This window comes from Cavia porcellus, unplaced genomic scaffold, assembly GCF_034190915.1.
Source record: "Cavia porcellus strain 051 isolate PalLab524CR breed Dunkin Hartley unplaced genomic scaffold, mCavPor4.1 scaffold_2, whole genome shotgun sequence".
Taxonomy (NCBI): domain Eukaryota; kingdom Metazoa; phylum Chordata; class Mammalia; order Rodentia; family Caviidae; genus Cavia; species Cavia porcellus.
This window is the reverse complement of record NW_026947485.1, coordinates 15,993,542-16,008,610: the sequence shown is the minus strand read 5'-3', so window position 1 is coordinate 16,008,610 and position 15,069 is coordinate 15,993,542. Positions and strand designations below refer to the sequence as shown.

Here is a 15,069-nt window from a genome sequence, read left to right as displayed (position 1 = left end):
TTCCTCGCCTGTAATATGCTAACTGTTCCTGTCTTGTTGGATCCAGCAGATTGGCAATAATGCATGAAAAATGCCTGGTACAGTAGTTGGACGGAAACAAGCCCTGCCGAGAGATAACCATTGATGTGAGGTTTTTTCCCTTATGTTATTAAGGCACAGATTCTGGAGTTTAGTTTGGCTGTGCATGAGAAGTTTGTGCCTCAAGATATGAGACCCCTTCACAAAAAGCTGGTGGACCAGTTCTTTGTGATGAAGTCGAGCTTAGGAATTCAGGTATGTACTCCGAGTGTCCACAGTGGGGCAGTCTGCCCACTGCCATTTGCTTTTTCTTAGGGGGAAGATGAAGTATTCAACAGCGACATCTTTTGGTTTTTCTGCCAAATTACAGCATGTACCAGCTACGACAATTGCATGGCATGCCATTTGCCATGGTGGCTTTTTATGAAAACAAAAATGTGAGAGGCTTACCGATACTAGAACTTGCTCTAATAGATGCTGTGTAAAGGTTTCATGACATTCATGCTGTGCATCTAGTAGGTTAAACAGCACATAAGTTAAGCCGCCCATACCCCTATTGTAATAAAATGTTTTCTTCATGTCGCTAGGAGTTCTCCGCTTGTATGCAAGCCAGTCCTGTCCATTTTCCTAATGGAAGCCCCCGAGTGTGTAGAAATTCAGCGCCTGCTTCCATGAGCCCAGATGGTACTAGGGTAATTCCTAGACGTAGGTAAGTCATATTCTGAATTACTTCACGATTTGGCATCCCCACAAGATGATCTGGAATGATCCTCTCATTCTGTGTGGCACAATTTGTCAAATATGCTATTTCTTAATGAAATAATTAACCTGCGGGGCAGCTGCAGACACCTGCCACCGGTGAAACAGCCACAGCGAAAGAAATAAATAAGCTCCAACATTGGAGTCTGTTGAGGCAAACAGGAGAGAACAGAATGGGATGTGTGGTTTTTCCCCCGTTGATTTTATTCCATGGCAGCAGCTGATAACGGACAGTTCAGAGCCTGAGTTAACGACCATCTTTTCTCCCCGAAACAGCCCATTAAGTTACCCAGCTGTCAACCGGTATTCTTCCTCCTCACTGTCCTCCCAGGCTTCTGCTGAAGTAAGCAATATTACAGGGCAATCAGAAAGCTCTGATGAAGTCTTTAACATGCAGGTACTTTATTAGCTTTTTGTCGCTCACGTTCCTTCCCTTTCTGTCTCCATCGCGACGGTGTCTGTCCGTGCTGCTGGGCCCATGAATGGACCTTCAGGCAAGAACTTGAGTTCAGGACAAACCTGTAATCACTTTGCTTTACCGGGTTTCCCTCCAAGCTGCCGCCCCTGTAAGGAGACAGGCCCGGGTGGTGGAGAAGCGGGCAGGCTGCACAGGCGCAGCTCTGAGGGTCACCTTGGTTGGCTTCCCTGTCCTGGACTCTCGGGGGGGATCCACACACACATAGCTGCTGCTTAGCATTTCCTGCATCGCCTCCTGAAGAAGACCTGACCAGAGAGGGTCCTTCATAACGTTTTCTTTACTGACACATGTATCAGAAGATTCCCATGATAAATCATTCTTTAAACAGCTAGTTTTTAGGCATTTTAGAATGAATGTAAGTCTTGCAATAAAACATTTTAAGACACTGATAAGGTGGCATTTTGGATAGTTCAGTAAGACTAAGCTGAATTTTTCCCACCCGTCTTTGGAAAAGGGGTACAAAACGTATTCCTAAGTCTGCTTGGAGCACATTTTAAATAATGTAAAGGCAGGCCCTCTACCTTTCAGAAGTGCGGGCCTGGCCTGGCCTGGCCTAGCCAAAGTCTGTCTGACCATACCGGTCAGGGAGCTGCTGTGGTTACAGTGCAGGACTAGGCTGCGCGTGTCCCCGTGGCAGTGTTAAAAAGCTCAGATTCCTGGTGAATTGCAGGGAGGCCCCCTTACCAGTCTGTACTCATGGACTTTGCTGTATTTCTGAATGACCTTTTCACTGTATGTTTTTCATTTTTGTTGATTCGAAAGAAAGATTGTGGCAATTTTCTTGTAAATACATCAGCATTGTGTGAAACTTCTCAACTGTGTGCGCTAATGGCTCCCTGTGTATTTCCAGCCAAGTCCGTCTACCTCAAGCTTGAGTTCCACTCACTCTGCTTCACCTAATGTGACAAGTTCTGCTCCATCAAGTGCCAGAGGTCAGTACAGGATGTGGGGGAGACTGAGGGTCCCAGAAAACCTGCCAGACCCCAAGAACGGTGGCTTCAGTTTCCCGGACTATGCCAACAGCCCCAACACTCAGGCTTTCTGCTCTGGACAAGCCCAGTGCTGTCTCCTGGCTAATGATTCATCCTTGCTTTCTCTTCCCAGCTTCTCCCTTGTTGTCTGACAAACACAAACATTCCAGAGAAAACTCCTGCCTGTCCCCAAGAGAGAGACCATGCAGTGCCATTTACCCAACACCTGGGGAGCCTTCTCAGGTACACCTTGCCGGTGAAGAAAGTTGGAAACGGGAAAGTCTGGGATTACCTCCACAGCCCTGCACAAGCGCGCTGCAGCTGCCCAAGGTACCCGGATGGCAGTGTCAGACCACAGCCGGCTGGGTGAAGAGTCTAGTGTGTTTCCTGCCTGTTGTCAGGGATTTCTGTGAGCCCCGTGTCTGGTAGGGGTCTGTGGTTGTTCCCCAAGCAGTACAGCTGAGGGGGAAATGGGAGATCTCTGTAGAGTCTTCAGTCTGACTCTGTATTTCATTGTTGCCTTGTAAACATTGCAAGAGGGAGCTGGTGAGTGAACTGCCCGAGTGTGTTTGCATGTGACTGTAACAGACGTCTGGGGGAGTCTTATGTTAGCAAAAGACTCTGGAGGAAGAGCATGTTATTGCCCAGCACTCTTTCTTTGTGCCCATACCTACTGAGACAGCTTTCAGTTCCTTTCTGACGTCCCCAGGAGGGCAGGAGCAGTCTACTTGCCTTTGGCTTTCTTCTCTCACACACTGAGGGCAGAGTGGCTGTGTGCCCACGCTGCCCCTGTTCAGGGGCGAGGGAACATGGCCATCACTCCCCACCAAACTAGCCTTTGAAATGACCCCTCTTAGCCTGAGTGATGGCAGGACTGTGCACTTGGCCCCTTGGGCGCTTTGAGAACACTGAAGGGTGGTTTCAAAGTTGAAGATTTATGCGTCACCTTCAGCTTAATGGATTATTTGGGACTAATTTAGGAGTGGAGAAAAATAGTACCTTCTGCTCCGTCTGATGTCTCTGTTTCTCGACACCGTCCTGGCGAAGGCTGTATCTGCACCTGGAAGCAGATGAGAGCGAGTGGGGTTTGGCTTGATTGGTTTCTCTTTGCTGATTGCGTGATCTTCCTGAAACTCCCAGGAAACCTCCTCTGTGCAACACTGATGTCTGCAGAAATTATATCTGAGTGCGTGCGGCTGAAGTGGCTCACAGTTCTGTTTCCCTGTGTCACTCGATGTTGTGAGGGGATTTCACAATTGGTTCCATCTGCTGGGGAGGAAACCTTCCCCGATTAGCCTCCCGAGTGTTCCGCTTTGGGTAAAATTTGAAGCGATGTGTGTGTTGGCTGAGTCATGATAATGTATAGTGCTAGAGTGTGTCTACTTCTGAGGACTTGGCATTTTTTCTTTTAGCACATTAGGTAGAGACGTGCCAAACTGGCATTTTTGTAGATTAAAAATTATAGAATGTTAACCATTTCATGTTTTTTTTTTAGCCTGACATAGGATTTGAAATATGCAGACGTTAAAGCCTGTTTGCTGCTGACTGAGCTATTGTTTCTCCTTTAATTTTTACTTGCATTTCATTTTGCCTGACTGGCAGTTTTATTTATAAAGAAAACCATAGCTCTACCCCTCTTGACAATTTTTCTCCACTTTTTATGAACATTTATATGTAAAATGAGGCACAAACTTCTAAAATACGATGTTCTCCTTCTCAAAACCTAAGGCTCTGCTTCCCTTACCTCTTTCAGTGTAAGCAAACTCTTTGTTCCTAGGCTCATCATACCATATAATCAGTATGTTGAACAAAGTGCTTCAATAAGGAGATAATCACGTCATTTCCTAAAAGGCCTCAGGTATATTGTATCATAAAAACAGACTCTTGTCCCTTTCCAGAGGATGCTGTTCAATCATATTGGAGACGGAGCCTTGCCACGCAGTGACCCAAACCTTTCTGCACCTGACAAAGGTGGGTACAAACCAGCCCCTCTTCGGCCTGGGATGTTAAGGGTTTGTCCTGTCCTCATCTTCTCCCGTCTTCTGTGTGTCATGTGGAAGGCTGGGCTCCAGGTCCTTAGTGATCAGGGCTGGTTGCTCTTTAGGGAATGAGTGGAGGACTGTTTTTCATGATCCATTCATTACTTGTTTGCTGTCAGATTTATCTGGAAGAATGTGAGCATGTCAGGAACACCTCTGTGTAGTGACTCTTTGTTGTCATTCAGTGAGTCACCCAGGCAATGCCTGTCTTCCTGAAACAAAGATGCCAATTAGGCTATTTTTTCAGCACAATGAAAATTGAGACTTCCCAGAGTGATTCTTTGGTCCCCATCTTTTGTCTCCCTTACAAAGCACATTCAGGTCTGTTGTTTATGTGACTCAGATATGCCTCTTGTAAAATTAAATACTGTTTAAGAACTGCAATCTAGTGCACAATGGAATGCGCACTGCCTTGAGGTCACACACACACATGAATGAGAACTGAATACACATACAGCAATAAGTAACCAATTAGCATCAGTCTTTGCAACACAGCCGAAGATGAAGAGCAGATTAAATGTCATTTCCTTAACTGTGAGGGGTGGGGGCTCACAGCAAGTCACCCATTCACCTCTCTCAGGGTCAAGCCTCAAAATTAGGAGCGGTCCCACAGGCCAGTGAATCAAGAGTGCCTAATGAAATGTCCCAGTAAAGTGCACTTTAATTGCCTTCATTAGGAACTAGACTGTACTGTCATTTGGCTACACTGATACATTAACATTAAAACTTTCCAAAGGGAGATGGAAATTAGTGAGACTGTAGCCAAAATTATTTTCAAGCACTGATTTAGCCTTCATGTTATAAGCATTGATCTCTGCCAGTAGATCACAGGAATATGCTATTTCTCTCACCCCTTCTACCAAGAAAAACCACAAGGTGAATTAAAAAAGGATAGCCAAAGTGTTTCAAGAGTAATTCCGCCCCATTCAATCCAGTAGTAAAATGTGGGACTCCTCCACTTGTCCATGAGATGGCAGTGTCTGTCCAGACCACGAGCTCCTGAACTCTCGGGCTGGATGTTATCACTTCATCATGGCAGTGACTGTCCCTGGCCTTGCGTGTGCTGCCCTGACTCCTAGAGGGGCTGCATCTTAATGAAGCACAGAACAGATGGATTCTAAATAAGAAGGACACTCAGTATTCTACATTATTTTCTTAGGACATGCATCAATGGGATCCATCAGTTTCAGGAGCAAGAGTCCTTTCTTCAAGGAGTTACCATCGAGATGGTGTGGCGGGCCATTCTTTCCTGGTAGTTCTGCCAGACAGTTGAAATAATGGCATGTCATTGCCTTCTCCCTTTTTAGGTACCACAGTGCAGAAATTTCCAGTAAAAAACAAATTTCAAAGTAGCCCAGTGACTATCTTCCATCTGTTCCCTATTATCTAAACACATTTGTGATTACCAGCAAGTTTCTACACTCTGGTGTGGAGTTTTGTAGTGCATTTGACAGCTTGAGGGAAATGAAAAGATATACTGTAACCCAGTTAAATATCAACTCTGTACATAGCCAGTTTAATAGAGGTTTAGTGTTGAGCAGATTTCCTGTTGGGTGGTTCTTGTTTTTTAATCCAGTTGATCTTTTCATTCTGGATAATTCTTTCTCCTAAGAGCTCAAGCATTCGAAGGGCGAAGCTGGACCATGTGTTTTTAGCTGTGTTATTCCCTTCCAGCTATGAACCCCACCCCTAGCAGCTGGAGCCTGGACAGTGGGAAGGAAGCCAAGAACATGTCGGATAGTGGGAAACTTATCTCTCCCCCTGTCCCTCCAAGACCCACACAGACTGGTGGGTATTTGAAGCATTTGAACAATCACTTTTATAAAAATAACTTTTATTGACCGCTCCAGCTTGTCCTGAATTCCTCAGACAAAGGTAGGCATTTGATTTCTGAGGTAAAAACTCTGGTAGCTTTATAATTTGTTTACAATGTTCTCCCGTTCCCCAGCCTTGTGTCCCATGGATTCACACAATAGTCTGTTCCCAGTAAACTCTCAGGCAGACACTGTATGGCGCTGTCCTCCGGGCCCCATCTTGGCCTCTCCCAGCTGGGTCACTCGCATTTCCTGTCTCTGCTTGCGCCACCTGATTCTTTCCAGGCTCCGCTAACTCAGCTGCTTTCCTCAGCCCTGTTTAAGACTGCAGCCAAGGCTTGAATTGCTGCTAAACAGAAGTTAACTAACAGTGACTGTGATGGGCAGTTATCTGCTGCTTTGAGAGGTCCACATCCGAGGGTGGTGTCTCTCAGAGGGCTGATGGCAGGCACTGCATCCCCTCGGGTCATGACAGAGCTGCAGCGTAACCTCAGACCTAGTGAATCAGAACTTCAGCATTTCTGAAACATTTTTGCCAAAGTCTACAGGTGATTCTTCTGCTCACTAGCTTCTGAGAAGCAGATTCCTCCGAGGGTGTAGCTCGGTGGGAAAGCACGTACTCAGCATACCTGAGGCCCTCAGTCTGGGCCTCAGCCCCCAAAAGAAAAGAAAATGAAACTGTCTTTGTGACTTTATAGCACTACGGTTACAAGCCGTTGGCTTGATGGCCTGGTGTGAGGCAGTGTGCCTTGACCCTGCCCGCTCTTGTGACAGGGAGAGTCCTGTCAGCGCTCACCTGTGTCTAAAGAAGCCTGAAGCTTTACAAACCACAGCTGGCCTAAAAACAAGAGAAAATATGACACTGTTTCCTTCATGGGTTTTTCAGGCCTGATCATTCACATTTCGTTTGCTGTCCTCTTAACATCTCCTGTTTTGTGTTTCACTGAGAAAAGAAAGCTGATTTTACCTTTTTAAAAATAAACTACAGGCTACCCAGTTTGTTCTAAACTCACCAAACTTAAAAGTGGAGTTGCCAGAAGTTTAGACAGGTCTATGAGGTCTTTAAACAGAACAAGAAATAGCTAAGCTTGTGGATCATCTGCATTACTGTCTCAGTGTGACTGCAGGAGATTAAGATTCACCTGCCAAATTATTATATTTCATTCATGACTTACATATATTCAACCACCTCCAATTTAAATCTGTTTGTATCTCTTAAGTTGAGAACTAAAAAGGCAGTTTTAAAGAAACAGTATAGATAATTATTGTTAAGCAGTAATAATATTGATAGTAGTCCTGTTCCTAAGCTAGGAAAACAAGGATACTGACAGAACTATTTTAGGGCTGTAGGAAAATACTATTCCAGAGAACTTTCTCTGTGAACATGTGTGTGAGTCTGAGACGCTGTAAGAACTGCCTGCCTCAAGGGGAACAGGAAACTGGTTCTCCACCACCATGATGGCAGAAATACAGCTCCCAATCAGGACTGGCTTCTCCATACATACAGGGTTTCCCCCATAATCTGCGCTCCCAGTTGGTAGGGCAGGAGCACTTGTGCTGGTGTCAGAAGGTGACACGTCTGACAGTGGCCCTAGCATGTCGAGTAGAGACCTCACGGCCCCGAAGCATGATGATGGACCGACCCTCCCTCCCTCCCTGCTCCCGTAGGATGCAGTTAACCTGGCAGGCCTGGCGTCCCTTCTGCACTGATCGCTCTCGTAGTCTGTCCTATGCCATCCTCTGTGGTCACTGTTGTGGAGCTCTGTAACCGTCTGTCTTTCTGCCTTCCAGCCTTTCTGTAGTTTTCCCATGAGTTATAAACCTCACTGTGACAGTGCGGTGAGTGGCAGCTAATCACAGAGCGACAGATGCTGCATTTCCTGAAGCCTCGCTGTGTGGATTTGGGAAGTGTGGCTTTACCATTGTCTGGTGACTGTGTCCTGGGTGGCTTTGACTCTACACAGCTACATGTTAGAGAACGGGATTTGATCCTTCACCAGTGCTGGTCCCAGGGGGAAGGCTTGACTGTCTAGTGAGAGAAGCAAGGAGATCACTTTTCCTTGCCATGATGATGACATACACAGTACACCAGCAGGTGTCAAAGGCAAGGCCGAGGATAGGCCTTTAGGGGGAGAAATGGAAGAACCACTCATCTCTCATATGACGTGGCCAAGGCTTTCTAGCTTCCTGCCTGTTTTGAGAGTAGGGGGTGAGGGTGAAAAGGGAGGCTGATTAAATCTGTTCCCATGGGCCTGTTCTGAGCTGCCTGTCTGTTTTTCCAGTGCTGCCCTGGCCAAAGCCAGCAGCTGTCTCTCATAGTCCTCCCTGGCCCCTCTCGCCTAAAAGCACCTTGTAATACAAGAAATCAAGCAGCAGAAAAACATTAGGCCTTGAGGAAAAAGAAAGGACACTGGGCCAGTTTAGGGCTCTGTCACTTTGGTCAGAGCATCATGTGTGAAACCAGTAGCTTTCCATCAGCTGGCCCCTGTCCTGGTAATCCGATCCTTCCTGGGGAATCTTCAGAAGGACATGGTTTAGCCTCTCCCTGTCCTACTCCCCAGCCCTACCCCACTGCCTGACATAGGAGGTCTGTACCCACCGCATCATCTCTCTGCATTGCATTTACAGATGGCCAGCACAGTGACTCTTAACCAAAATGTTCTCTCTTCGTCCACAGCTTCACCAGCGAGACACACGACGACTGTCTCCCCCTCACCTGCTGGGCGGTCTCCACTGAAGGTACAGGCTCTTGTGAGGCTGAAACCAGAGCCTGATCCAGGCTCCTTTTTTGTCTTAGACCCAGCCCAGGTACACTGAGAGGTACTTTCTGTTGTGTAGATGACACAAAAGAGAGAGGAGAAGATGGCAGGAAGAAAACTCTGGATTTTTGCCTTGAGGATCCTTCCCTGGGGAGGCAGCCATTCTTTGGATTTTTAGTCTCATTCTCCAAACTGTAGCAGCGAGACCCTAAAACTTAGAATCGGTTTATATACTGAATCAAGAAAGAAAAGCTTCTATAATGTCATTCCTAGGACTTTTTCAGTCTAGTCTTTTGGTTTAAAGTACATCTCAAGCACACATACACTTAGACTGAAAAAAATCAGTAATCAAGATTCACTAAACATTCTTCTGCAAGGTTTTTATTTTTGCTTTTTTTTTTTCTTCTGGCCTTTATCTAGTCTTATCCATTTTGACAAGGCCAAATTCAATGTTCTTCCAATATTTTATACCAAGGATATAATTTATATTAGAAATATGTACTTGATCATGAAAAGCAAGATGATAATGGATTTAAAAATTTCTGGGGAACAAAACTGGAAAGCTTTAAAGGTCAGATATTTGGTTGGCAGGCAGATAGAGGCTGTTTAGCATCTCTAAACACACAAATCTCTCCTGAAGATAAAGAATAATATTTAGTCTCCATCCAAATTGAATCAGACTGGCTGTCGGGCTTGTCAGAAGCTCTGAGAGATTGGCGTTTTGAGCTGCAGTATCAGAAGCAAATAAGAGGCTGAAGTAAGTGTTGAAAGAAGGACTGCTTATCCCTGAGTGACTCAGGATTTACATGCTGCATGTCCTTGATGATGAGATAGTTCTAGCAAATGTGAAAAAGACAAATTAGCCTCCGCAAATACACAGGGGCAGGTTGCGGTCTGATACATCTGTGCTGTTTAGGGTAGTTGCCGGTAGAAATTAAGAATCTGGGAAGCAAAACCAAAAAAAAGGAAATCGCAAAGAAATGTGATTTCATTTGCATAACCCACATATCTAATGTAGAAATTTGCTAGTAAGTGCAACTTATTTGCTAGTTTTGTTGTCGTTCTGCATTGCAGCTGTTATCATCGAGTATACGCGACAGCGTTTGCTCTGGAAGCCACTGCTGCCATCCCCATGCGAGGGAAGGAGAGCAAGATGGCTTTTCCGCATCTCTGCATTCACTCCCGTGCAGAGAGCTGCTTGCTGCCTGTTGTCACAGAACGATCACCTGTGCTTTTCAGTTTGATTTTGTAGAGTAGCAGTAAGATAATAACTGGTCTAAAGGATTAATTCTTAAAAATAAAAGAACCCAAGGGCTGAAAATGTTCAGGGAACTCTCGTTAGCAAGCAGATGTGTACTCTCTGCAGACCTGCGTGTATTATTTTTGCTGGCCATCGACAGTCTTGTAGCCATTTGAAGGAGGAGAAACAAGCCTGAACATTTGTGTTGTCACTCATGGGTTATATTAAAGGGCACACTGCTGCCTTTGCCATGATGAGGATGCAGTCTGCTGCCAGAATTGATCCTTTTTTTGAACAACTGAAAGATAAAAGTTCACCCTTTAGAGAAGACTGAACTTACCTGCTTTATTCTGAATGTGAAGTCTGATTTTTGACAAAGATTGCACTGAGTATGAATCTCCTAATTAGCCATGTTTAATTCTACATTCCTGTTAAATGAAAGGATTTGTGTCTGTCAGTGTTGTTTTTTCAAATGAAAGACCAAAGTGAAGTTAGCCTATGTGAGTTAGCATTTCTCAAAGTGTGTTCCACAGAACTTTTTGTTTTGTTGTGACACAGGGTCTCAATATGTAGTGCAGGCTGGCCTTGAACAATTCAGTTATATAGCCCAGGATGGCCTCAAATTCACACTGATCCTCCTGCCTCAGCCTCCTGAGTGCTGGGACTACAGGCATGCACTATGATGCTGGGCATGAATGTTAGCTTTTTAGGACAGTAAATGCTGAGTGAAGACTTGGTCTGTGGTCACATAAGTTTAGAAAGCTCCAAGATTAGCAAAGTTACTCTGGTTTCTTTTTTGTAAAATGTAGTGCGCTAATATTTTAGCATTTAGCATTTCCCACTGGGAGCCTCTTCCCCACTATCTCTTAGGACTTGTCCTTAGTCCAGCCAGTTGGGGGAGCAGCTGGTGGCGCCACACCGTGACAGGTATATGAGTGAGTGCAGGAGGCTACAATGGTGACAAACTGAGACATGTGGGTCTCAGCTAAAGTGGACAGATCTTTCTTGCTGTGAAAACATTATCTCTATTCAGAGAACTCGTGCCGTTACTGGAAAACTGCAAGTTCTTTATGAAATGCCAGAAATCTGGAGTTTTATAATGAAGTTTTCCAATTTTAAAAAATTAGCCACTGAATCAATTTTAGTTTTGTTTTAAAGCACAACCGATGAAAAAGCGCTCATCTGGGGCTGCAGCCCTGGGGTCACCAGTGTGCAGCCTCAGCTCTAGAGTCCAAGCGCCAGGGTTGTCCTCTGGTGGGAGGTGATCTCCCCGGCCTCTGGCCACCTGCTCCAGTCCCAGTGGCAGTCCTAGTCCTGAGCTCCGCCCGTGGGCTAGAAACGCGCTAAGTGTCCCTCCAGCTCTCCTCCCAGGTCCTCCCCAAGACGAGGCCTGGGGCTCTTGATGCACCTCTACACTTGCACCTTTTTTTTTTTTTTTGGCTTTTTCTTTTTTATCGGTACCGGGTATCGAACTCACGACTGCCTGCTTGCAAGGCAGGCGCTTATGCCGCTGAGCTAAATGCCCAGCCCCTTGCATCTTTTTTTTAATCTGAAAATTAAGGAAGGCGCGCGGAGCAGGGAGTGACCCATGGAAGAAGGCTGGTGCTGAGGGTGCCGGATGCATTCTCAGTGCTGTGCATGACTGCATAGGTGACCGTGGTAGTCAGCTTTGACTGCCTTACAAAACCCCACACTGGGTGGCTCAGACTGCAGAGAGCTGCCGCCCCCGACCACGGGTGCCAGTGACGGCGATTACCACGCTCGGTTCCCCCAGGCCCCTGCCTGGGGCTGCAGTGAGCGCCTCTGCCCCGTGCTCACCCGGGAGCAGCAGGCCAGGCGCAGCCGGCCTGGGTTAGGGTCGTGCTGGTCCCTCGCTTTAGGGCTCTGTCCCCAGTACTGGTGCCTGCCGAGGGACTGCGGGGCTGGGGTGGGCGGGGAGGGCGCAGGGGACGAAGCCCGCAGGCCCTGACTCTGCCTTGTCTGCCTTCTCCTCCCGCTGCCTGCCCTGCCCGCCGCCGCCGGGAGCAGAGCTCGGTGCAGTCCTTCACGCCCTCGCCCGTGGAGTACCACTCCCCCGGCCTGACCTCCAACTCCCCGGTCCTGTCGGGCAGCTACAGCAGCGGCATCTCGTCCCTCAGCCGGTGCAGCATGTCGGAAACCTCAGGCTTCGAGAATCAGGGGAACGAGCCGGCCACGCCCGCGCCAGCGCCCGGCTACAGCGCGCCCGAGGAGCCGGCGCGCAAGGAGAGCAAGACGCCGCCGCCCTACAGCGTGTTCGAGCGGACCCTGCGGCGGCCCGTGCCGCTGCCGCACAGCCTGTCCATCCCCGCGGCCGCCGAGCCGCCCGCGCTGCCGCCCAAGCCGCTGGCCGCCCGCGCCGGCCACCTGGAGAACGGGACGCGCAGGACCGAGCCCGGCCCGCGGCCGCGGCCGCTGCCCCGCAAGGTCTCGCAGCTCTGAGGCCCGCCCCGGCTCCGGCCGCGCTGCTGCCTCGTGGCCGTGTACGGAACGTGATGCCAAGTGTGATGCGAAGACACGTAGCGTAGGCACTTTAGTAACGTACTCAGAGCTTTCTTTCAGCGAATGGAATTAAAACTTGCTTATTAATATGATGTTGCACAATATTAAACGTTAACTGATCTAAAACGCCAGATGTTGCAGGAAGCACGGCCGAATCTCATTAAAACGTTTCTCGGTTGACGGTGGTAAATAGTGATAAAGACTCCTTTTGTATCTTTTTATGTTCACTTTTTTTACGTAGTTTAATCCTAAACCCAATACAATATTGTCAAACAATGCACTGTGTGATAATGTTGTATACTTTCTACTGAATACTTGATACTCCAAGAAAGCTTGTTTGTCGATGCACATCCTAACACAGTGGTCCTTACTTTCGAAGACTTCTGTAAAGAAAGCAAGGGTTCCTACTCTTACCGGAGCAGATGATCACTGCAGAATTCATCCTCAGAATTAAAGGTGAAAGCCGCCCATTTAGACAGCATACTTAAGGGGTTGCAAGGATTGAGACTGGAAATTTTGTTCTTGAAACAGGATGCTTTTTTAAGGTTGCTTTTGACATTTGACAACTGTCTACATTCTTAAAACTCTGCTTTCTAAATTGGTTGCTAAATGCTTTAGTACCCTGACGCCATGCTATCTACTGTATTTCTTTTTAAGGTGCAATTTGCTTTCTGAGTTCCAATCAGCTAGATAAAGTAAGAGACCCCAGAGGAATTGTTTACTTGAATTTTGTGCTTCCTTACTTGGTAGTTTCTTATGTAAAACGTGTTCACTGAAGAAGAGCCAGATGTTCAAGTGTTAAATAGGCACAAATCATTGTGCCCCGTTAATGAGAATTCAAGAATCAATACAGGACAGTATTCAATCAATAGCATAAATGAAGAAAAGAAAATCTTAGCGACACTATGTTAGCATGATTAAGTGGCAGAAGGACATCCAGAAGACAAGGACGGTAACTTTTGATCCTGCACGATTAAAGAATTCTCCTTGCTTGCTAGTGGAGCTTGTCTTCCCAGCTGATCCTGTGGTCATTTTGGAGGAGGAGGGTGACTGTAGATGGTTCTAGCGTGATACTGCAGCTTAGCATCTTAGATCTAGGTAGGCACACGGATGCCCCAGTTGTAGGAGTGTGGGAAAAAAGCACCTTGTATGTAGTAATGTATTTTGTATCTTTGTTTTATCTTTTACTGACTGTTTATAACACTGAATTGACAATAGATATGAACTCTTAAATATTTTTCCCTCTTTTGTTGGGAAGCTCATTTTAGTTTAACCGTGTTTGTTTTTGTTGATAGCTTACCTGGAAGGCAGTGACCACTTTTTTATATTCTCTTAATGAAACCATTCAGCAGGCATAATGCTGTTGAGGCTGGTTATAGAGGTTTTTCTATAATAAATGTTCAAGTATTTTTGTACATAACTGGTTAATTTTAATAAGATATACCATTATGTGTAAAAAAAAGAAAAAAACAGTTGTGGATGCAGTATGATTGTTATAATTATGCCAAATACTTTATGTATGGAAAAAGAATATTTGTACATATGTGCTTTTAACAATAATTCTGCCATATTGACTTTACAATTTTGAATGTCAGAAAAATTAATATATGTTAAAATATTTATGTTTAGTGAAAGTATTCATAATTGAGGAAAAGAACATAAGAATTTTAGCTTTGTATCTTGCAAGTTTTGCAGTTGGAAATTTATTCAACTAGCTTTTGCTTTTGATTATAACACTTTGTGTTTGTAATCACATCCTAAAATATATATATATATATATGTATGTATGTATGAAGCTCCATGTTTCTGTTGCTTTAAAGAAGTAAAACCTCCCATTTAAATAAGAGACAAAAATAACAAAACTTCTTTGATTTCTTTTTCCTGTGTAATTTAATAGATTTCTTGATTAGTGCTTTGGCACAGATAAATCAGTGTTATTTGCTCTTGAAGCCATTTTTTAAAAAATTGGCAATGAACAGTTGAATTTATCATGTGTGTATTTCTAAAGCAGCTACATAGCAGAACATTTCAGGAGATTTTGTTAGATGTTCATGTTGGTTGCTGCTGAATGGTAAATATTAAATAAAGTTACCAGATTAATCTTAATATCCCTGTCTTTATTTCTGTTGTTTACCTAGACTAGCAGCTGCATAAATCTCTTGGTCCGATCATAGTGAAATTGTTCCGCTTCTTTGTTGATAAATCCTATTTTGTTGTTGTGCTGCTTTATCTGGATTGTTGCACTTTTCTCTTCCTCCAGCTCATTTATGCCACAGAGAACAGTGTTAAAAAGGTAAAAGTTTGAGTTACTGTCCTGTGCGAAAGGTGACATTTACTTGGGTGGCTGAACATTAATTGGCCTAACGAGAGCCATTTTAACAAGTCAAACCATCTACGTTTGTTTGTATTAGAAAACCAGACACAAACCTGATAACTCCTAGGCGGAGAGGGAATGGTCAAATGCTGCCTTT

At 45.4% G+C, this 15,069-nt stretch overlaps 1 protein-coding gene across 7 annotated transcripts in view; it reads left to right on the top strand.

The window, feature by feature from the left end:
- Positions 1–14,704, top strand: part of Dock4 (dedicator of cytokinesis 4) — a 418,252-nt gene extending 403,548 nt beyond the window's left edge. For 2 of the 7 annotated variants that reach the window (XM_013152428.3, XM_013152427.3), the window contains 9 exons: positions 154–273; positions 606–727; positions 1,054–1,174; positions 2,106–2,187; positions 2,360–2,469; positions 4,125–4,197; positions 5,940–6,053; positions 8,757–8,818; positions 12,107–14,704. In XM_013152428.3, the coding sequence (XP_013007882.1) occupies positions 154–273; positions 606–727; positions 1,054–1,174; positions 2,106–2,187; positions 2,360–2,469; positions 4,125–4,197; positions 5,940–6,053; positions 8,757–8,818; positions 12,107–12,538 (1,236 nt within the window). In that variant the 3' untranslated portion in view covers positions 12,539–14,704. Of the gene's footprint in view, positions 1–153; positions 274–605; positions 728–1,053; positions 1,175–2,105; positions 2,188–2,359; positions 2,557–4,124; positions 4,198–5,939; positions 6,054–8,756; positions 8,819–12,106 lie in introns of all 7 variants that reach the window. The other 5 variants (XM_063238774.1, XM_013152426.3, XM_063238782.1 and 2 more) reach the window with 4 other exon arrangements.
- Positions 14,705–15,069: the final 365 nt, after the last annotated feature.